Source organism: Dreissena polymorpha, chromosome 1, assembly GCF_020536995.1.
Source record: "Dreissena polymorpha isolate Duluth1 chromosome 1, UMN_Dpol_1.0, whole genome shotgun sequence".
Lineage (NCBI taxonomy): Eukaryota > Metazoa > Mollusca > Bivalvia > Myida > Dreissenidae > Dreissena > Dreissena polymorpha.
The window spans coordinates 81,712,551-81,737,336 of NC_068355.1; the positions used below are offsets into that span (position 1 = coordinate 81,712,551).

Here is a 24,786-nt window from a genome sequence, read left to right on the forward strand (position 1 = left end):
GCTGATGTATTTTACATGATTTTCTTCATCACAAACAAATGTCATGTTATCTCACATTAATAATTGAGCTTTTATTTACGCAAAAAATGGTTCAACGAAATGTCAATGTAGTGTTTAGAAGCATATTGAACCATTTTTAACATGCGCACCTGGATTTATAAGTAGTGCACATTTGAGTTGACTTAAATGTGTATGCAGTGCGGAAATGTACCCGGTATGGATGTTAACGTAAATAACGAAAAGTTATCAACATGTAGCATTGAAAAAAAAAACAGCACAATGGCCAAACAATTCATTATATATATTCAATGTTCAGCCTGTTAAGCTTAGGAAGGATGACCAATTGAATTGAAACTAATCCAGTTGCCTCCCTTGTTTACCTGAGAAAAATGGCGGATGTTGTTTCTACAGGTAGGTTTACCTGATAAATGAATGCTTTGTGTTAACATTTTAAGTAGAATAACAATGTTTGATTGAACGGGATTTGAATGCATTTTTGCTTGTCAAACATATCAATAATTTAGGAAATTTTCAATAATTATCAACATGATTTTAAAACTTTTCGTTAAACCTTTTCTTTTTATTAATTTGCATGTGTACTGTAAACATGTAAACAATGTAGTACATGTCAACATCACTACGAGCTGCAAACCGGGAAATAACAGATTCGTATCGCTATGGTAATATAAGTAGAAAAGAAGTTTTCATTGAAAATACTTAGTTATTATAGAACATGTTTGACATACAGTAAATCTCTTTTAATATTGTTATACTTGCATGTATCACATACGGTATGACCTGCATAAGTTTCAAACAGCATCAACATTTAAAGATGATTCAGGCATACGGTTGGTATTCATTGTTATAATTTCAATTATTTTGTCTGATGTTTTTGCTGCAATTGTGCCGTGTTAATGCCTTAGCTGTTAATTGCATACGTTTCAGACGTAATTTTATGATTTACAACATAAAGTGACATGTCCTGCTTATAATTAATTTCAATGCAAAGCAATGTACACACACAGGCATAATATATGCGTGCGTTTACCCCCCAGGCCCTCGGATTTTATCACGGATATTATCATAGTTATTCAGCCGTCGATCGGATTGTTTTGTTTGGGGGTATTGTGAAACATTTCGAATTTTATGCTTTTGCCGCATTGCTTTACTAAACAGAGTTTAGGTAGTTCATTTAAATTCTTGCTTTTATAAATGTTGGCCCCATAAAAACTTATTTTGCTTATTAATTGTGTTCATTGCTTATTTGAAGTTTTTCCCCAGTTGATTTTTTAACGCAGAATGAAGACAGTACCCCGGCGCTGCCTCTGCACCAGACGCGTGCTTGTCTACTTCCTGATCATCAATGTCACGTGCCTTGGCCTCGTGCTCCTCGTGCTCTATGACAGGGTTTCCAATAATCAAAACCATGTCCACCGGGCAGAATTCGAGCGTTGGAAGCGCATTCGAGACGACTTTGATAAGTATCAGAAAAACGAAGCGAATAAGGCAGACACGATGAAGAAAACGCTCAGGGGACGTCAGATGGACGCGGTTTTAAGTTTTGACGAAATAGGGAAGACAAACATTACACAGGAAAATGAGAATGTTAAGAAAAGAATTGCTGCTGAGCAGCTTAGGATGGACGAAGCTGTAAAAAGTGCGGACTTGCCATTAGACCACATTCCGCCAGTGCCTGAGTTTTCTGATATTGACATTGTGCCATATTTGTCTGAGGATCTTATATCACCGTATCTTGTCCTACCGAAGCATGGTAATCACGTGCTTTACAATCAAAGCATTGTGATTCTCACGCCAATATGTGATGTAGAGCATTTACTTGAACAATTTATGAACGCGATCAAAAATCTCACATATCCACACACTCACATTTCTGTTTACCTCGGCGAGGATAGCAGTAGCGATCTCACACTCAACAGGGCGAAGCTCCTCGCAAAAGACCTGGTTTTGAACCATGGTTTCCGTGACGCTGGCGCATTCCACTTCAACTATACCGGAGGCATTCATGGAGACTGGACCCGCATTCATTCTAAAGAGAACCAGTTGGAGAGGCGCGCGCATATGGCGCATGCGCGAAATGACCTTCTATCTTTGGGAATGAGGAAGGGACACTTTGATCAAGTGTTGTGGATTGATAGTGATGTGAAATACTTGCCGTCAGATCTGATACAGCAGTTGCTATTTGCACGTGCTGACGTTGTTGTGACTTCATGTTTATATAAGGAAGGGCGCTTCAAAAAGTTGTACGACCGAAACTCGTGGCGAGAGACGCCGACGTCCATCGAAAACCAAAAGACATTACCCGTAGATATTCTCCTTGTTGAAGGTTATAGCCATTCTTCTCGGATATTTTTACCTGACCTTAAAGCGGAAGGACGAATTGTCCCACTAGACGGTGTTGGGGGATGCGTGCTTATGGTAAAAGCTGAATGCCATCGAAAAGGATTAAATTTTCCGGAAAAGATATACAAACACCATATCGAGACAGAAGGACTGGCAAAGATGGCTACCAACATGGGTTTCAGTGTACGAGGGCTGCCTTGGTTGGAAGTTTTCCACAATTTTTAGGAAAAGCTTGTTAATCAAGAAGAAATAGCATGTGTTTAATAACTAGAATTATCATGTAGCAATGTAATATTTAAAAAGTTTATAAATTAGGTACCACTTGCACATATTTTTATTTTTGCGCACTTAAGCCACGATTTATTTGAGATGAGAATGCATATTCCCGTGCCAATATAGTGAAAATATTTGAAAGACTAAAGAAACAAGCTCACATAGCTAATTGAAATGCGAGATCGCAAAATTTAATTCCATGTAGCTTTTTAACTTTTAACTACTGCACACATATGACATCATGACATATTTTTTATTAAATAACATTACTTATGATTTTTATGTAGCAATTAATGCATACATGTTATGTGTTCTCGTATTTTAAAATGTATATTGGTGTTAAGTTCAGTTTTACCAATTTATTGAGGATGATAACACCAAGGACTCCCATCCCGATGGTTAAGGCCAAGGGGGCTTTGTAAACATATAACCATTTCGACCTCTTATTGCATGAATTTCAGTAGGTGTGCTGTTGTATAGAATATATTGTTATTCTCAAGCAATAATATACAGCATCTATTGTTTTTGTTATATTTTGTGCTTTTCCGGCTGAAGTTATGAAACACCTCAATGAAATTGCTAATTGTCAATAATGTTAAATAGTAAAATGCCATTTGCATTCCATTTATAAAACATGTTTATACTTTGTGTACACGATTGTAAGAAAAAAGAGAAATGTGTCAACTGTGAGTGTATTTCAGCGTGTATTGCTCATACATTTCAGGGATGTGATTTTTCCTTCTTTCAGCTGATTTCCTTTCTTTGAGTGTCACATTTTTTTTTTACAAATAGTTTTTTTCTTACCTGGATTTATATACAAATGAAGGGTTTACTTTAATGCTGTAAAGGGTGAGAGCTTTTACCTCACGTAGTTTTTTAGCTCCACTGGCCAGAGGCCAGCGGGGCTTATGTCATGGTCCTGTGTCCGTCGTGCGTGCGTGCATGCATTAACTTTTTCTTTAAACATCTTCTTCTGCTAAACTACAAGTCCAATTCTGATAAAACTTCTCACAACTGTTCCTGGGGTGAAGCTCTTTCAAATTTGTTCGAATTATGCCCCTGGGGTCATATTTAACCCCGCCCCGGGGGTCAATAAATTGAACATATGCTTATATAAAGCCTATTTTGGGCAATCTTTAAAAATCTTCTTGTCCATAACCATTGGGCCTAGTGCTACCACATTTGGTATGTAGTGACATTTAATAGTTCTCTACTTTGTTTGTTCAATTTATGCCCCTGGGGTCAAAGTTGACCCTGCCCCGGGGGTCACAAAAATGAACATATGCTTATATAAAGCCTATTTTATGCAAACTTTAACAATCTTTTTGTCCATAACCGTAGGGCCTAGGGCTACCAAATTCGGTATGTAGTGACATCTAATAGTGCTCTACTTAGTTTATTCAAATTATGCCCCTTGGGTCAAATTTGACTCTGACCCGGGCGTCACAAAAATGAACATTCGCTTAAATAAGGCCTATTTTGTGCAAACTTAAAAAAAAATTCTGTCCATAACCATATGGCATAGGGCTACCAAATTTGGTTTGTAGTGACATCTAATAGTCCTCTACCAAGTTTGTTCAAATTAAGCCCCTGGGATCAAATTTTACCGTTCCCCAGGGGTCACAAAATTGAAAATATGCTTATATTGGGCCTATTTTGTGCAAACTTTAAAAATCATCTTGTCCATACCCATTGGGCATATTTCTACCAAATTTGGTGTGTATTAAAATCTTAAAGTTCTCTACCAAGTTTTTTCAAATTATGCCCCTGCGGTAAAATTGACCCTGCCCCGGGGGTCAAAAAAATAAATATATGCTTAAATAAGGCCTATTTTGTGCCAACTGTAAAAATCTTCTTGTTCATAAATATAGAGCCTAGGGCTACTAAATTTGGTATGTAGTGACATCTAAAAGTCCTCTACCAAATGTGTTCAAATTATTCCCCTGGGTTAATATTTGACCGTGCCCCGGGGGTCTCAAAACTGAAAATATGCTTATATAAAGCCTCTTTTGTGCAAACTTTAAAAATCTTTCTGTCCATAACCATTGGGCCTAGGGCCATCAAATTTGGTATGTAGTGACATCTTATAGTTCATGCGCATTTCACGTTTTTTTCGCAATAAAAAACAGTGGAGCGATACAGGGCAATCATGACCCTCTTGTTTAATTACATCCCAGAATATGTTGCTAATGTTTATTTAGTAGGGTTTTATGTTTCCAGTAAACTGTACAGTATTACGTTTTGTTCCTCAGAGCCGATTTTTTTTGGTCTCATACATGTCAACTTCGTTCATTGAGGATATGCGCAACACTGTTTTGATATAACATTCCGATTCAATTTAAAAAACAACAACTAGTTCACGCATTCAGAAGATTTCGTAGTTACCTTTTATATGTGTATAGTTACCTTTTATATGTGTATATACAAGTTAATTTTATTGCGATATTCAGTTTTCATACTTTATGTCTATTCATTTCTGTCTAGCTTTGCCAGCGTTACCTGTCATTTCCGTTGTGTGGATCTTTCAACTTAATTAACATTTAAAACTATTCCTTTCAGCAACAGTAAAATGAGATAGCACGTACTTGTATGCGTAAATCAGCGACTTGACCTGTTCTCGTTTATATTTATAAGTGGATTTGCCTTCAGGTTATTTTATGTTTATATCAGGAGTTTGCGCTTAGGCTTTTTTATTTTTTGTTATAACAAAGTTCATAAATCATATACCAGTATACGGCTAGCAGTTTATCTCGTATAAATAAACATGTGTGTTTATATGAAGTAAATAGTGTGCTGTTTGCTCTTTGGTTTGATGCGTTTTTGTTATTATTGACGCTACAACGAGATTAATAAATTCACAAAAGACTCCGTATCAACACGCTTGTTAAAAAAAAACAACAGTTGAGCCGCGTTCTGAGAAAACTGGGCTTAATTCATGTGCGCAGTGTCGCACGGGCTAATCAGGGACGACACTTTCCGATTTTATGGTATTTTCTCTTCTTAGCAAAAATCTAGTTTAAGCGGAAAGTGTCGTCCCTGATTGGACTGCACAGGCTAATTTGAGACGACACTTTACGCTCGTGAATTAAACCCAGTTTTCTCAGAACGCGACTCATTGCTATTTTTATTCATCCTTTCTTACAGCGCCTTAATTACCAGGATTTGCGCGAACACTCACGAAGTTCAATGAGGGGTAAAGTGTGCAATATTTCATCACTAGAACTAGTAGACACATTTCATTTTTAAATGTAAACCAGTGGTCATAAACGTGACTTACAAAACCCGCACTTCTTTTTCATATATGCTCAAATGCGAATAACTTAGACGTGTTTGGTTCATTTTGCTTAACCAGCCTTGCGTATCTACACTTCAGATTGATGGCAAATTGAAGTTTCAATATAAGCATTGTGGAAGTAGTTCGCACCACAATCTTAAACAGGTGCGAGAATTTTTCGCACATTGTTTAGTGTCCGATATTTTAGATCGATTCAAATAATACCAAACTCCGGAGGATATTATTATTATTATTTTTAACCAGGTTTTCCGAAGGAAAAAACTGGTTATTAGATTGGCGAATGCGGGCGGGCTGGCTGGCGGGCTGGCTGGCTGGCGGAATAAGCTTGTCCGGGCCATAACTATGTCGTTCATTGTCAGATTTTAAAATCATTTGGCACATTTGTTCACCATCATTGGACGGTGTGTCGCGCGAAATAATTACGTCGATATCTCCAAGGTCAAGGTCACACTTTGAGTTCAAAGGTCAAAAATGGCCATAAATGAGCTTGTCCGAGCCATAACTATGTCGTTCATCGTCAGATTTTAAAATCATTTGGCACATTTGTTCACCATCATTGGACGGTGTGTCGCGCGAAATAATTACGTCGATATCTCCAAGGTCAAGGTCACACTTTGAGTTCAAAGGTCAAAAATGGCCATAAATGAGCTTGTCCTGGCCATAACTATGTCATTCATTGTGAGATTTTAAAATCATTTGGCACATTTGTTCACCATCATGGGACGGTGTGTCCCACGAAAGAATCACGTCAATATCTCCAATGTCAAGGTCGCCACGACTAAAAATAGATTAAAAAAAAAAAATTACAAAGGGGGTTAAATTTTTTTGGTCATTTCAAAAGTTCAGTTTGAGTTTTCTCTTTATCAGATTTTTTTTCACAATGAAAACCTGGTTTTGTGACAATTTTGTCCTTTGTTTTTTTTTTTTGGGGGGGGGGGGGGTAACTCCAAATGCGATTCCGATCATCAGACATCATTCATTTGATAAAATGTTTCCACAACCTTCCGATTTACTCTTGAGGTTCTCGTTTGGGACGAGATATCACAACTCTTTTAAATTTGATCAAATCGAATAAACATCGCAGATAACGGTCAGCAAATTCGACTGTTTTGATAAAAATGGAAGTTAAGACGTACTCACATTAAAAAGTGATTAATCTGTTATAAAAGTCAATTTCAAACGACTTGAAAAGAAATCGATGTAACAATTGAAAGAGACACGCGTAAGCTTTGGTGATGTTTTTTTTCTCTTTCAAACTGAATTTTGCAGGAATTGTGATGTGCAAGCTTGACCGTAAATAATTAGTGATCTAAGTCATAGTCTATATTCTTGTTCCTATGTATAATAATCTTAACAAATACACTATTTTTAAATTGAGTATGAAGAAACAGTGTTGTGGAACTGAATTGTGTAATATGACACTTTATAAACTGTTTTGGGAAAGCAGTGTTGATACTAATTGAAAAATTTCTATTTTATTAAATTTTCATTCTCAACCTTGCTTGTACCATTTTATACGGACTGACCGACCGACAAACCAACCGACGTAGTTATAGAGAATAATAGGTTGGTGGCGTGGATGGAGAATGGTTTTCTGGCAAGTCGGAGGGTTCGGCTCACCCGATAAGATCCTCCGACGAGCCAGATAACCATTCTCCATCCACGTCACCAACCTATTATTCTATTTATCCTGTCACATTCGTTGAAATGTTTCTAAAATATCTAGTTTTCGAGTGTTTAAATATTTAATATGGGAAAAAAACACGCGCGAACAAAAACATTGTTACGTCACGTCATGCAAAACGCTTAGGCTAGCTTTCATCTTGTTAAACAACACAGAAATCGAGTCAATCGTTATTAATTCAATACACAAAGACGAAATTATGCTATTAAAATAATAATGTTTAAACAAACAGTGCTTTACATGTATTTTGTTGTTTTCTTTAATTGAAAACAAGTATATTTTATTAGCCGGATTTTTTTCGAAAAAATCTCGGCTTATAGATTGATGTTGTCGGGCGGGCGGGGGGGGCGGGCGGGCGGGCGGGCGGGGTGGCGGCGTGCTCGAAAATGTTAAAGTTCTTATTTCATGGTATAACTTTGGTATGCTTGGACCTAGAGTCTTCAAACTTGACATGAAGGTTGGCCAGGATTAACAGATGACCACTGGTCATTTCAAGGTCATTCATTTGAAGGTCAAGGTCACTGTGACCTTCAATATAAAAAATGTTAAAGTTCTTATAACTTTGGTATGCTTGGACCTAGAGTCTTGAAACTTGACATGAAGGTTGGCCATAACTAGTTAGTAACCACTGGTCATTTCAAGGTCATTCATTTGAAGGTCAAGGTCACTGTGACCTTGAATGTAAAAATGTTAAAGTTCTTATTTCATGGTATAACTTTGGTATGCTTGGACCTAGAGTCTTCAAACTTGACATGAAGGTTGGCCAGGATTAACAGATGACCACTGGTCATTTCAAGGTCATTCATTTGAAGATGAAGGTCACTGTGACCTTCAATATAAAAATGTTAAAGTTGTTATAACTTTGGTATGCTTGGACCTAGAGTCTTGAAACTTGACATGAAGGTTGGCCAGAACTAGTAAGTAACCACTGGACATTTCAAGGTCATTCATTTGAAGGTCAAGGTCACTGTGACCTTGAATGTAAAAATGTTAAAGTTGTTATAACTTTGGTATGCTTGGACCTAGAGTCTTGAAACTTGACATGAAGGTTGGCCAGAACTAGTAAGTAACCACTGGACATTTCAAGGTCATTCATTTGAAGGTCAAGGTCACTGTGACCTTGAATGTAAAAATGTTAAAGTTCTTATTTCATGTTATAACTTTGGTATGCTTGTACCTAGAGTCTTCAAACTTGAAATAAAGATTGGCCAGTACTAGAAGATGACCACTGGTCATTTCAATGTCATTCATTTGAAGGTCAAGGTCACTGTGACCTTCAATGTTAAAATTGTTATAACTTTGGTATGCTTGGACCTAGAATCTCAAACTTGACGTAAAGGTTTGCAAGCACACTTAGATGACCACTGGTCATTTCAAGGTCATTCATTTCAATGTCATTCATTTGAAGGTCAAGGTCACTGTGAACTTAAATGTTAAAATGTTAAAATTGTTGTAACTTTGGTATGCTTGGACCTAGAATCTCCAACTTTGCTCATGCCTTGAAAAGTACTTACATTTCATTTTGACCTTTGAACAATATTTCAGTAATTTAAGTATTGCATTGACAAAAACACGAAAGGTACTTTCCTGTCATTTAAATAAAAAATCCGGCTTCAATGCGGTCATCTCCGACCGCGGAACTCTTGTTAATAGAAAATAGTACAGGCGTGCGCATGCGCGGAGAGCAACTGACGGATATTCGAGGTCACGTGGCCATCTAGCATAATATTTTTTGGGATATTAGGTTACCTGGTTATCGGGCCGATTTAAAGGCATGTAACAGAATAAACTGAAATATCCTCCCTCTTAGACTCCTTTTTTTCGGAGTGAGTGTGGGGGTGGGGGGGGGGTAGGTGGGGGGGGGATGAGCTAATGAGCTATGTCTTCGTCATATAGCACGTTTTGTTTCTTCTGAAGTAAAAATATAAAAAACTATTATACATTTCAAATAAAAAATCACACAAGACTGTATAAGAAAACATTATTTAAACTTTATTTTTTGTCTTCAACTTTAAACTTACAATTGTTTATGGCACACATTAACAATGAACAAAAACATGTAGCCTTTAATCCACATAAATACTCAAATTCAACGAATATTTCGTTCTATACTTTGCAAAATAAAGGTAACCCATCAGTGCTCCTTAAAGCAATTTCAACGCTGGATGTGGGCTGATACAAAATGCTAATTTTATACTTTTGTGTGACAGTATATTCCATGTGAATTTCCCGCGATATCCGAACATATAAGAGCGAATGCGAGATTGGCTGCGGGCAGCTTGTGAGAACTACCGGTACGTAGTGCTTCCGACGCTGCCCGACGCCATTATCGCGTACGCTCGTAAATGCTCGGATATCGTTGCGTGAAATTCAAATGGAATATATTGTGACACACAAAACCCGAGCATTTTGTATATCATTAAATCTATGTGGCCGCCACATCTAGCGTTGCAAATTTGGCTATGGCTATAAGGAACACTGATTTGTTTAGGGTAAAACCTTATTTTACGAAATATTTGTTGATTTTGAGTATCTATCTTGCTTCTATTAGTAATGCTGTGAACGGCAATCTCAAAACAATACAAACGGTCTTATAATTGGTGCAAAACGGAGAACAAACTATATCAATAAACATGAACATTCCCGTCCGCAACACGAACATGCATTAAAACTGTTAAACAATAAAGACAATCTCGCATATATAAATGGCCATTTAAACATTATATACACAAGGGAGCAATAAAAGAGCGCATTGGCTCTCGTTCTTTTTTGGCCGATAAGCACCCAAAACCCAAATTATAATAAAAACATAAACACAATAATTAATAGTGAACTACACAATAATTTACACAGACATGACAACATAATTCCCTGGAATTATTGGCCTGAGATGCTTTTTAACTAGAGGCAAACATTCTACACTCACCATAACAGTTTATACTTAATTAAAAATACGGTCGAGTCTGTTCTTTCTTTTTAAATTAACCATATGAGCAATTTTGAGTATAATTCAAAGTTTCGAATTTATTGAGGATATTTCTTGGTTTAAAAAATATCAATTTTATTCCACCTTTAGTCTACATATTACACTAGTTCAACTGGACTTTTTTGTCGAGGGAATCATCATCATGGAATAAAAATAACATAAACTCAAGCATTGAAAATTATATGTTCTTCTTTTCGCCGTTTTGAACTAGAAGTTTCAAATTTTACACCGTGATCTTAAACGATTTATCACAAGAAAGCATGTTAGTTTTGGTAGATTATCGTTTTTTTTATCAACGAGTTATCAGAGAAATATATTTTTAAAATATAAATAAAAAATATTTAAATATATCTAACATATTTATTTTCTATGATCAACAGTGAGCACAAATCCATTACCCTCTTACAAGCAACATATTTTTATGTTATTTCATGCTTTTCCATCGTTTTAAAAACATTTTAAAAGAGTTAAACGGAAGGATTTCGCATAAAACGTCGACAATTATTGATCTGTTTCAGGTATCACTTTGCTGATTGATTAAAAGAGTCGTGTTCTGAGAAAACTGGGCTTAATGCATGTGCGTAAAGTGTCATCCCAGAGAAGCCTGTGCAGTCCGCATAGGCTAATTAGGGACGACACTTTCCGCCTAAACTTGATTTTCGGTAAGCAGGGACTTCCTTGAAACTAGAAATACCATAAAAGCGGAAAGTGTCGTCCCTGATAAGCCTGTGCGGACTGCACAGGCTAATCTGGGATGACACTTTACGCACATGCATTAAGACTAGTTTTCTCAGAACAAGGCTCAATTATATATCAAACACATGACTACTTCCTTCACGAAAAAAATCATAATTAAAACGCTAATAAATCAATACTATCGCTTGATCCGTTGTGACGTTTCGAATCAACTCTACAAAGATGTACCGTATAAGGGTTCGTGGTCATGACATTTATTGAAATTGAAAAAAACAACAATGTGCACGCACTGGACTAGATAGTTGTTTAAGAGAATATTTTAAGTTTACAACCGTTAAATGTAAGAACAATAAACAACGGTATATACTTCACTGTGTCATCAAACCGTTCAAGCAACACCAATATATACAGGTATATAATCTACCGTGCAATACAACCGTAAAAGGCACGAACCAAAAGTACCGGTTAATAATTCACCGTAACATAAAAAGGGACGACCCAAATATACTTGTAATACGTAATACTTAAATTTTACATACAACCTTTAAAGGTAAGAACCAAATAACTGGTTTAAAGTTAAACATAACATTAACACGTCAGAGGTACAAACAAAATATACCGGTTAATACTTTAACATAACATTCAACCGTCATATGTACTAGCCAAATCTACCGGTTAATACTTAAACATAGCATGCAAAGGTACGATTGATATACAACCATTTCAGATAGGAACCATATATACCGGTACGTACGTAACAGTAATATACAACCGTTTAAGTAAAAGAGGCTAATTTATGGCTGAAATACATTTCAATTTGAGCAATTATGTAAACACTGTAAAAACTGGTATAATTTAATGAAAGTAATTTTTCTAAGTTATTGTTAATTTATTGTCTATTGTTGTTGGGATAATGTTTACCAACTCGCGATTTTCTCGCCTCAAAAACACAAGACGACACGTTGTCCTCCATCGCTCACCTGGGTCTAAGATACACACATTTTAAAGCCTGGTGACCATACATGACAAGTATTGAAACAAGGACTTGAAATAGTTAAGATTAAATATGTCATGCTTATGTAAGCTGAAAATAAACGGCATTATTCGTGAACACCAGCAATGTTAATGAGCTTAAAGTTAAATTAACACGACGACGCACGACTTGGCAGCCGCAGACATATGAGTCGCACTCTGAGAAAACTGGGCAAAATGCATGTGCGTAAAGTGTCGTCCCAGATTAGCCTGTGCAGTCCGCACACTCTAATCAGGGACAACACTTTCCGCCTAAATTGGAGTATTGCTAAAAATAACTTCATTTAAACGTAAAATGTCATAAAAACGGAAAGTGTCGTCCCTGTTAGCAAGTGCGGAATGAACAGGCTAATCTGGGACGACACTTTACGCACATGCATCATGCCAAGTTTTCTTAGAACACGACCCATATGATGACCACGATAGTTCACTCTTTAGTGCTAAGCTGAGTTGAAAACAAACGGTATTTCTCGTTCCACCAGCAGTGAAACAATATGTACGTCAAATCTTATATTTTTATAAATACTGGAAAATAAATATAAAATAAATAAATTTATGTATAGTTCAACAAATACGTGTTAAGCTAGACTAGATTAAGCAATCACTCTTTTGTTTATCACATGTGGAAGACAATACATAATACCACCATAAAAAATACAAAATCATATGATAGGTTTACAAATTAACATCCGGGTTGTCTCCCATACAAAGAAGTTCTACTATTGAATATCAAGATAATGTATATAGAAAGAGATTCATTGAGAAATACAAGTCACGAGGTAAAAACGTTCTTTTATAATTTGTTAAAACATCTGAAGAATACCATTTTCATCACAATGTTGCAATAAATTATTTACAAAAATATTCTGATTACCATACTAGCCAAATTCCAAGGAAAAAGGTCAACTCAACAATAACAAATATCAAAACAATATCAAAGTATCATGTAAGCCCAGAGTATTATCAACACAAATAAGTACACGTTTGTCATGTCATGTATATCATGAAGTATATTTAAATCTGGCGGCTACCAATACCACTGTTGATACACGCTTCTAAATAAAATAACAATCCGAAACATGGTATAATAACTAATTAAAATAATACATTATTTTAAGCGTCATTGTAATATTTTAAATCTATTTGTTTCAGCTCTATTGCATCAAAAGAATAAGGCTTAATGACATTCTCTCAAGTCCGTTTCCTAATATGTAGAAATCTTAAAACCTCTCACACAGTTGCGATCGATCCAATGACCTCCCGGTCGCTAGCCATTCACCACATCGACTATGTCACGGTGAAGGCGACTTTTGTCAGTTCGGTATTTAGTAACTGCAAGTTTTGGGCGGAGCTTAATATGCAAGCTTACCAGATGGTATATTAAAATTAGCCTCGCTCTTAGAAAAGCAGATGCAATGCATAAGCATAAAGTATAGTCCCAGATTAGCATATGTAGTCGGCCTAGTCTTATCTGGGACGATACTTTCCTCCTAAACTTCATTTTCGTTTAAAAGAGACTTTCAAAAATCCCCATTAAAGTGGTAAGCGTCGTCCCAAATCAGCCCATGCGGAAATGCGCAGGCAAATCTGGACCGATACTTAACGCACAAGCAGCTCGGGTTTTCTTGTCATATATACGTACGCATTTAAATGCGTTTGGACTTATGTTGACGCTTAATTCGGAACATACGCTAACGAAGAGCATGTCAGGCATCTTGTGACTTCTGAGGACGAAGAATTGAAAAACATAAGATTTAGTTTGCAAAAAGGTGTTAAAGACGAAAATGAATATTCTTCAAAAGAATCGCCCTATAACGCTAAAATAGTGTAACAACTATTTAGAAAAAATGTAAAACAACTGTTCCCACCCAAGATCGACCTCATCCTTATTTATTGGCTATATATTATATATTTTTGTTTGAATATGGAATATGTGGCAGACACAAACCGAAATGTGAAATTGTACAAATGCCCCTTTGCATGCATAGCGCATTGAAGTTAAACCATGCGGTCGAATGTGACGATGTTAATTCATACATGTTTATTTAGTTAATCGGTATTACAATTAAATAATACTTAGAATACCTATTTACGTAATTCCACGACAACACCGATTTAACGCTGCTGCCGACATGTAACACAGCGATCCAATGATTGACACATGTCGTGACATTTCGCTATGGTGTCCAATACTTAGTCGTCAATCCTCTTAAAGTTGGCATTATTTTGGACCGAATTTTGTCGATATATTCGAGCTCCGTTATGAGCATTTCCCTACAGTCAGAAGGCTTGACAGCAAATTTCTCACTCCAGTATGAATCAGGTACAACCATCTCTGAACCATCTCTCTCTTTGAACACACAGAACGCAGTGACGTTTGCAATAACGTTTTCAAAATGGCCGACCTCTTCAAAGAAATCGTGCCCGGCAGCGTGTGTCTTTTGTTTAAATATTTTCAAAAAATAATCGTACAACTTCTTGTCAAGAAAATTCCTGAGTTCAAACTTGTCCACGTCAGACGAGGTAAGGTTTAGTTCGGGTAATGCTGGGTGAGTATTTGTATTTTGAGGAATGTACACAATGTCTTGCAATTTCCAGTGCAGAAGACGCTTGAGCAAAACAAGAGATTCAGTAAAAAATTCAACTACTAAAACTAAATCGAATCGTTTGTCTAGATAGTTTAAAAAATTGAGAATCACACTTTCTTCAGTCGGGTGAAGGTCTGATGGAAATCCAAAATCCATCGCCATGCTGTTTCTTGTGAGACTTAAAACCTGATTGTCGTACAATTCCGGATAGCGTATGAGATTTTGGACATAGTTGTCTGTGGGCACCCTTTTCAAATACGGCACGTGCCATACGTCTCTGTGGTAGTAGGCGGCTGACACAAAGAGTTCAAGGGGGTTTCTAATTATGGCTATATTTGCAGCATCAGCAGGCAACAAACGAGAATACGAAGTTTCATTATACACTGAATGAATTGCTAAGATGTCATAATATTCACCTCTTTTATTATTTAAAATTGAAGTGGTTTTAGAAAATGGCGTCGAAAATTTGTACCCTGTCTTTGGTATGACAAATGTCACATTTCGATGTAATCCATATCGAAAGAGTATATTCTGAATCGTACTACCGCCTGCTTTGTGAACTTTCAAGAATCCAATATGGCGAACTTCTGGTTGGGAAATGTTCCATGATCTAGCTACGTAATGCGAAATGTTGAATATGAGATCGTGTGTGCATACGAGTGAAACGATGATGAGTACCGCAAGAAGGATGAAACAACACCTGGCCCTGAAAAAAGAAGAAATAATTATATAGGGCAATAATTATAGTTTTCAGACCAACATTATTTCAATATGAATGTGCTTAACATTCAAGCTGTTCTTAATGTTATTAACACGAAATCAACGCATTTGTACAAATTTTATCGTGGGGTAATTGTAATTCGGGTCTGAAATTTTGAAGATCAAGATATAACTTTTAAGTAGAACGGATATATAAAGGCGATACTCGGAACTCATGTGTGTGTCCCTAAGTATGCTCAGAAGTCACACAAACGTAATGTGCGCTTGATCAGGTAAAAATTTTAATGTGAGTGGACACTCGGTTATTTCATTAACGATTCCGAACCAGTGATCGCCTTTGCCATAACGAAGCTTTGTTATCACATGAACCACATATTCTAGACCAGCGTATTGAACAAACAAGTGCTCGGGTTTGTAAACCCCCACTAAATAGGGTTAGGGGTAAGAAAATTCCGTTCATCTCTCCGTCTGTCAGTCTGTACGCAATACTTTCTTGTCAACTTCATCTCTCCGATACCCTTTAATAGATTTTCATGAAACTAGCTTGGAATATTAGTTTTGTGCATTAAGACAGGTCAATGTTGTTCTGTGCCGATATACGGACGAGTTTAATAACAATAAGTAAACAGTTGGTAAGAGTAATATAACATATCGTTTCTACAAATAAACCCTTAAATATAATTAAGTAGACGACACGCTCACCTTAATAACAACTTTAATCCCATTTTATATCAATAAAATTACGCAATAAAAGTATAAATATCTTACTGTTTAATAAACTAGAGCTTTGTCACAGCCGTGACGTTTACCCCCACGTGCCGCATTGACACAGACTATTTTGCATGCTGTCTTGGCAAAACATGAGAATCTAATGTATGGCAATTTTTAAGAATTATTATGCCATTATCATTTATAGCAATTTTGACCCTTGAACTCTTGAATTCTTCCACATGACACGCCGTGCAATGACTGTGAACAAAATTAATGTACAGAGTCATTTTAAAATCTCACAATGAATGACATAGTTATGGCCAAGACAAGATCGTTTATTGCCATTTTTGACCTTTGAACTAAAAGTGTGACCTTGACCTTGGAGATATCGTCGTAATTCTTTCGCGCGACACACCGTCCAATGATGGTGAACAAATGTGCCAAATGATTTTAAAATCTCACAATAAGCGACATAGTAAAGGCCCGGACAAGCTCATTTATGGCCATTTTTGACCTTTGAACTCAAAGTGTGACCTTGACCTTTGAGATATCGACGTAATTCTTTCGCGTGACACACCGTCCAATCTTGTTGAACAAATGCGCCAAATGATTTTAAAATCTCAAAATGAATAACATAGTTATGGCCCGGACAAGCTCATTTATGGCCATTTTTGACGTTTGAACTCAAAGTTTGACCTTGACCTTGTAGATATCGACGTAATTCTTTCGCGCCAAACACTGTCCAATGATGGTGAACACATATGCCAAATGATTTTTAAATCTCACAATGAATCACATAGTTATGGCCCGGACAAGATAATTTATGATCTTTGAACTCAAAGTGTGACCTTGACCTTCGAGATATTGACGTAATTCTTTCGCGCGACACACCGTCCAATGATGATGAACACATTTTCCAAATGATTTTAAAATCTCACCATAAATGACAAAGTCATGGCCCGGAAAAGCATTTGACCTTTAAACTCCGAGTGTGACCTTGACATTGGAGATATCAACGTACTTTTTTTACACGAAACACCGTCCCATGATGGTGAACAAATGTACCAAGTCATTTTAAAATCTAACGATAAATGACATAGTTATGGTCTGGATAAACTTTCGGTTTAAAAAACACTAAGTGACCCCGTGACCTAGTTTTTGACCTGGCATGATCCATATTCAAACTTGACCTAAACATCATCTAGATATAACTTGTGACCAAGTTTGGTGAAGATCGGATGAAATTGCGGGACAGACCGACAGACCGACCGACAGACCGACAAAGTGACTCATATATAGCCCCCATTACCAGTAATGGGGGTATAACAACCATCTCCGAATTGGTGTTACTAAAATCCAGAGAGTTTAGTTTATACAGAAATTCCGTCACACGTGATACGTCATAAATTACTTTACAATGTGAATGAAAATAACAGTAAGGAAAACTGGTATGGTAATAAATTTTAGTTCAAGAACAAAATAGGATGATACCCTTTTAGGTAACATACAGGAGAACAAACGGCAGAGTTGGTCGGACGTCTATCATCATGGTTTAAATCAAATATAGACTTAACCTTTAGTATTATCCTCAGCGATAAATAAGAGCACATGTTCGCAGAATTCAATCGATTAAACGCACTTCGATATATAATGACACACAACCTTGGACCAATCAAAATGCGGATCGATCTATGTCAGTTGTCTACTATTTAATTATTTTAACTGCCTAAACGATATACACGCAAACGATATTTTTTAATTCAATTCAAATATTATATTCATATCTAGCATAGATAGAGTTACAATGTTATTAGTGTGTGAAAAATACACGCTTTAATGATTGCTATTGATAGCAATAGGTAAAATATTTAGCTGTCCAGCAAACGAGTATATCGTTATATTACGGAAAACCGTTAGTGCCATCGTGGTTACACATTAAAATCCAGAGGGAGACAATGCGATAGTGCGAAAGTACGATGGCGACAATTCGATATTTGTAATAGGAAGTCCCCACACTGATCCGACATTTTCAAACGCGCGGTTGCACTTTACTGAAAACATACTTATTTGTTTAAAAAGATCGTTATACATATAGAAAACTCTCACGAATGAGCGGGCTCTCCACTTTATCCCATTAAAAATAGTGAAATATTTAAAAAGAAATCATTTTAATTGTTAACTGGGTCGCGCTTTATTCTCCAAACACAGATCTTAACAAGAGCTGTCAGAGGACAGCGCGCTCGACCATTCGAGTGCTTGACAGTATAACGTAAGCCATCATGTGGTCATTTATTAGACGATGTGTCAAAAATAAAAAAGGAAAAAAAAAACATTATTAATTTTTTTTTTTGGGGGGGGGGGGTTAGAGGGGTTGAGAGGGGGGTATAATGTGGGGTGTGGTCATTTATAGATGATCTTTCAAAAATAAAAAAAGGAAAAACATATTTATTTTTTTTTGGGGGGGGGGGGTAGGGGGTGGGCAGGGATTCTGGGTTGGGGCGTAGGGTATTGTTTGGGTGGAATCCATTGTGGTATTCAGGTAAGTGTTGTATTGTCAAAGTATTAATAAAATCTGATCATAAATAAAGAAGTTATGGCAATGTAACTAAAGTAATATGCATATTGTAAATAGAAAAAGGGCCATCATTCTTACAAAATGCTTGATACAGTTGTCTGCTCTTGTTTATAGATTGGGGTCATGTTGGAAAAGAAGTTTGCAAAATATTAAAGCAATATGTCACGGGACATTGAAAATATTTGAGGTGGTACGCAAACTTTAACATAGATTTATCAATAATATGCATATTCTAAGTGAAAAAAGGGCCATAATTCTTACAAAATGCTTGATACAGATGTCTGCTCTTGTTTATAGGTTGGGGTCATGTTGGTAAAGAAGTATGCAAAATATTAAAGCAATATGTCAAGGGACATAGGAAATATTTGGGGTGGTACGAAAACTTTAACATTTGCATTCTCACGCTCACGCTAACGCTAACGCCGACGCCGGGGTGAGTAGGATAGCTCCACTATATATATTTCATATATAATAGTCGAGCTACAAAGTCACGTGGTATAGACACCGTGATATAATGACGTATCAGTTTAACATTTTACATAAACAATAATGGGTAACGTTGTAAAATGATTGTGGTCAGGCGAAGTCATATTATACATGAATGTACATACAATTTTTTTATAACTTTACCGTGTACTATATAATTAATTTATAAACCTATTTTATACTTAAAACCATAAGATATCGCGCTTGATAATTCTTCCGCTTTGATACTTTTATGTTCGTTTTTTCTAAGTGACCTTATATAATGACAACAAAGACATATTTGAAGTTGAATAATGAATATGTTTCGTAGTTGTAAAGTATATGAAAATAAAAAGATGCCATTGAAAATGGCCTCACATAATGCCCCGAACACATGTGTGGGGTTTCAAATGAATACATATAGTAGAAAAACGTTATGGTGATGTCGCTCGTTTACCTTTACCAATATTCAAAGTGCAACAAATGGGTATAATTCTGCTAAATTGAATGTCAAAGTAAAGGAACTTGGTCATTGACCGCACAAAATTATCCCGAATAAATGTTTAAGTTTCTATTCAATATTTACAGAGAAAACAGATGCTGTAGGCACGGTTGGATACCTTAACCAGAGTATTCCGCAGACGCGGCCATACGGTGAGTAGTATATACATAACTATTCGTTGAATATTCGAGCTAAACAACACACACAACGTTTTCGCGAGTGTTAAGGTTCATGTAGAGGCCACAGTTTGAAAAATGTTGGACCCCTAGCATTGAACTCAAATTTGACTAAACGAAGAGTGCCACATTGAAAATGTTTACATATTTGCTTAAAAGGGTGGTTTTCCTTCAAACTGCTACCAATTTTGTGCAGCAAAATCTCATACCATCGACAAAATCAATCAAAATACAAAAAGATTTAAACACAACAAGATGTGTTTGTGAAACACAATGTCCCCCTATATGATGTTTGACATTGTAGGATGACATTGACCTTGTGAAGGATGACCTTGACCTTTCACCACTCAAAATGTGCAGCTCCATGAGATACACATGCATGCCAAATATCAAGTTGCTATCTTCAATATTGCAAAAGTATTAATAAAATAAGCGATTTGGGCCACATATATTTGACCTCTGACCTTGAAGGATGACCTTGACCTTGACCTTTCACCACTCAAAATGAGCAGCTCCATGAGATGCACATGCATGCCAAATATCAAGTTGCTATCTTCAATATTGCAAAAGTATTCATAAAATGAGCGATTTTGGCCACATATAATTGACCTCTGACCTTGAAGGATGACCTTGACCTTGACCTTTCACCACTCAAAATGTGCAGCTCCATGAGATACACATGCATGCCAAATATCAAGTTGCTATCTTCAATATTGCAAAAGTATTCATAAAATGAGCGATTTTGGCCACATATATTTGACCTCTGACCTTGAAGGATGACCTTGACCTTGACCTTTCACCACTCAAAATGTGCAGCTTCATGAGATACACATGCATGCCAAATATGAAGTTGCTATCTTCAATATAGCACAAGTTATTGCAAAATGTTAAAGTTGGCGCAAACAGACAGACCAACAGACCAACAGACAGACCAACAGACAGGGCAAAAACAATATGTCCCCCACTACTATAGTGGGGGACATAAAAATAGACAATATTTTAAAAAATCTCAATGATGTTTATTCAACGTATTTCGGTGGAAAATTATATAGCTAGTTAATAATATCGACATTGATGAGGGCAAGTTACGCTTGAATAGTTTTTTTTTTTACATATCTAGAAATATCAAAACTCGAACACATGTCATTTCTTGACGATGGGGGCAGCCATTTTTAGATTAATAAAATTGAAAGAAACATGCTAAAAACTCACTCATCGCCTTATTGACATTCCAAACGGTTGACGATGGCAAATGCATTGGGTTGTAATCTTTCCGTTGATGTGTGCAAACTGCATGATCAGACTTATAAACACTCCAAAAATAACTTTGTAAGAAACATTTCGCCAATGTTTACAATTGTTGTCCAATCACATGTACTTGTATTATTGCGCACAAAATAGTACGCTTACAGACTGAAGGAAAGATCGGTACGAAACTCCGTTCAATTCATCAAGGTATACTTTTTCGGCGTTAGCTGTATACGCCAGCTTTTCACCTTAGCCTGACCTTTGTTAGCGTCCAATAGAATTCATATAAAACTTCCCGCGGCCAAGTACAGATGAATACACTTCATTGACTGCATTGGCTGATTTGATAATACCACTAGAACATTGGAAACATGTCCGCGTCTTTGTAACACTGTTTTACTGCGTGTTCAGCATGAAACAGTTTTATCTCTAAAAAAAGGCTTAATAGATAGAACAGTTTTACACTCAATCTCGACATCAATACAGTTTGTGCGTGCACCTTTTATTTTCAGAGGATTTTCAACGCGAGAACGTTGTGTACTTAAACGCCATGTTCTCATATTTAGTACTGACTTCCATATTCCTGTCAACATGTTATATGTAAAAGTATAAAGAGCAGTGGAAGCGATGCCTTACTTTAATGTATTGCATTTCAACCCGCGAGGTATAAGGGTCAGTTCGCGGTTTGAATGTCAGAGTTTATATACAGGTCAGACCTTATGTGCTGTTCGGAGTTCGCGGTCAGTAACATAATAGTTATATAATAAAAACGCTATAGCGTGAACTAGGTGAACTGGAATTTTCTTTACCACCAGAAAGATGTGAAATGAAGATATCCAGCGATATTATTTTATGGCATGTCAATAATAGATTCTTAATGTGTTTTTAACAATACCATGATAAATATTTTTTTTAATTAATTAACAAGAATTATTCCATCATATTTACTAATGTATTATTGCAGCATATTGACTAATGTATTAAGTATGAGCGCGATGATTCTCGATACTGTTAATAATCGAATCAAATACACGTAGCAATGCCCGATAAACCACTCAAACAGGTTTGTTCGAAGAACGCGCGTATACATATTTAAAATATGTACGGAGACTTCGCGTGTGGCCGGTTGACTTTGGTTTTCTGTTTTGTATCTATAGGTTTATGACCAGCAATATGTAATAATGTAAAATAAGCCGCGAAAACTCCGCGTAACATCCCGTACTGCGTTTGATGCAGCTAAAAACTGCACAGAAAAAGATATAAGCTATCCTTGATCTCATTCATTTAAATCTTTACCTTCCATAAACTCCAACCACAATCAATGCCGTATATCTTTTTTAAAGATATTTCTTGTTTATTGATAATATATAATAATAATTCGCTTCAACAACCTAAATGTAAAAATAATTCTTTTAAACGAAGTTTTTAATAACGAAAGTGAAAACAACGGAAGTCGGATGGATATTATGTGAGATGCACTTCGGCTCCAGAAAAACAATACAAATACACTAAAAAAAGACGTGTGGTTTTCAGCTGGAAAATATTTGAAATGGGGTAAGTGATTATATCTCTGTGTGATCATTTCTGTTATTAAGCGCGATCTCTTCCTGATTAATGTTAACAGTTGTTTTACTAGTCGCGACCAACTGTCAAAATAATAATGTGTTTTCTCAGGTATGTGTATACACATACCAGGTTTTCTTACTACTTCACGTGATTTCGACCGATTTGTAATGCACGTTATTTCTACGGAGCATAGCGAGTGCCACGCTTTCAAAATGGATAGAAGGACAAAAAGATTCGGTTTGCCAAAAGGAACACATTATTCAAAACGGTACAAGGACAGTAGTTGTTCAGGAAGGAAGAAAGAAAAAACTATGATACCTAGCTGTGTATTTCTATGTAAAACTATGATTTCTAGAGTCGTCTGCACAATACTCATACAATCTTGTTATTGATGAGCAATATCTCCTCTTATCACAATGATTTCTACCCAGCCAAACCTATTTCTTTATATTTATTTACAATTTTATATGTCGTCTGCAATTTCTTTCAATTTGGGATGGTTTAAAATTTTCCATTTGGTTAAAGCAAAATTGTTTAGCCCTTGAAATAGAATGGTGACTCTTATTATCCACCATACCTGGATTTTTAAAAAGTAGTTCAGTTTAGTTATTTTTATAATTTTGTTTTGGAAAATTATCAAAAAATGCAGTTGAATAATAACTCATTTGTTGTTTTCTGACAATAATTTTCTGTTTAATGTTGCTAACTTGACCTTGTATATATATATATAGCTTTGTATTAATTCAACTTACGGTAGTGCATATCCTTCCTTACTTTAGATTGAGATTTTGTTAATTAGTGTACAAATGTATTGGTTTTAAACAAAAATATGAACAAGGGCTGTTTGTAAAACATGCATGCCCCCCATATGGGCTCTCAGTTGTAGTGGCAGCCATTTTGTAAATGTTTTTTGTCACTGTGACCTTGACCTTTGACCTAGTGACCTGAAAATCAATAGGGGTCATCTGCCAGTCATGATCAATGTACCTATGAAGTTTCATGATCCTAGGCATAAGCGTTCTTGAGTTATCATCCGGAAACCATTTTACTATTTCGGGTCACCGTGACCTTGACCTTTGACCTAGTGACCTGAAAATCAATAGGGGTCATCTGCCAGTCATGATCAAACTACCTATCAAGTTTCATGATCCTATGCATAAGCGTACTTGAGTTATCATCCGGAAACCATTTTACTATTTCGGGTCACAGTGACCATGACCTTTGACCTTGTGACCTGAAAATCAATAGGGGTCATCTGCGAGTCATGATCAATCTACCTATCAAGTTTCATGATCCTAGGCATATGCATTCTTGAGTTATCATCCGGAAACCATTTTAATATTTCGGGTCACCGTGACCTTGACCTTTGACCTAGTGACCTCAAAATCAATAGGGTTCATCTGCGAGTCATGGTCAATCTACCTATCAAGTTTCATGATCCTAGGCATAAGCGTTCTTGAGTTATCATCCGGAAACCATTTTACTATTTCGGATCACCGTGACCTTGACCTTTGACCTAGTGACCTGAAAATCAATAGGGGTCATCTGCGAGTCATGGTCAATCTACCTATCAAGTTTCATGATCCTAGGCATAAGCGTTCTTGAGTTATCATCCGGAAACCATTTTACTATTTCGGATCACCGTGACCTTGACCTTTGACCTAGTGACCTGAAAATCAATAGGGGTCATCTGCGAGTCATGATCAATGTACCTATGAAGTTTCATGATCCTAGGCCTAAGCGTTCTTGAGTTATCATCTGGAAACTACCTGGTGGACCGACCGACCGACATGTGCAAAGCAATATACCCCCTCTTCTTCGAAGGGGGGCATAATAAAGCAAAAATATATTGAATGTCAAATATGTGTTTATGTTATTCTATCCGTCTTTACCTTTAAAATGATATAT

The 24,786-nt window shown here is 36.4% G+C and overlaps 2 protein-coding genes across 4 annotated transcripts in view; one reads left to right on the forward strand and one right to left on the reverse strand.

Annotated features, from left to right (window-relative positions):
* The first annotated feature begins 310 nt into the window (after positions 1-310).
* LOC127837802 (uncharacterized) lies at positions 311-5,500 on the forward strand. The gene is made up of 2 exons (XM_052365199.1): positions 311-411; positions 1,299-5,500. The coding sequence occupies exon 2, from the start codon at positions 1,300-1,302 to the stop codon at positions 2,584-2,586; it is 1,287 nt and encodes a 428-aa protein (XP_052221159.1). The 5' UTR covers positions 311-411; position 1,299; the 3' UTR covers positions 2,587-5,500.
* A 4,084-nt stretch (positions 5,501-9,584) lies between these two features.
* The window catches only part of LOC127837834 (galactosylceramide sulfotransferase-like), a 29,880-nt gene continuing 14,678 nt past the window's right edge, over positions 9,585-24,786 (reverse strand). For all 3 annotated transcript variants that reach the window (XM_052365237.1, XM_052365227.1, XM_052365247.1), the window contains exon 2: positions 9,585-15,621. In XM_052365237.1, coding sequence (XP_052221197.1) covers positions 14,505-15,621 — 1,117 coding nt within the window. In that variant the 3' untranslated portion in view covers positions 9,585-14,504. The remainder of the gene's footprint in view (positions 15,622-24,786) is intronic.

What these genes read in the sequence shown, in the direction of transcription:
- LOC127837802 (XM_052365199.1), top strand. Translation starts at nt 1,300, where the DNA reads ATGAAGACAGTACCCCGGCGCTGCCTCTGCACCAGACGCGTGCTTGTC.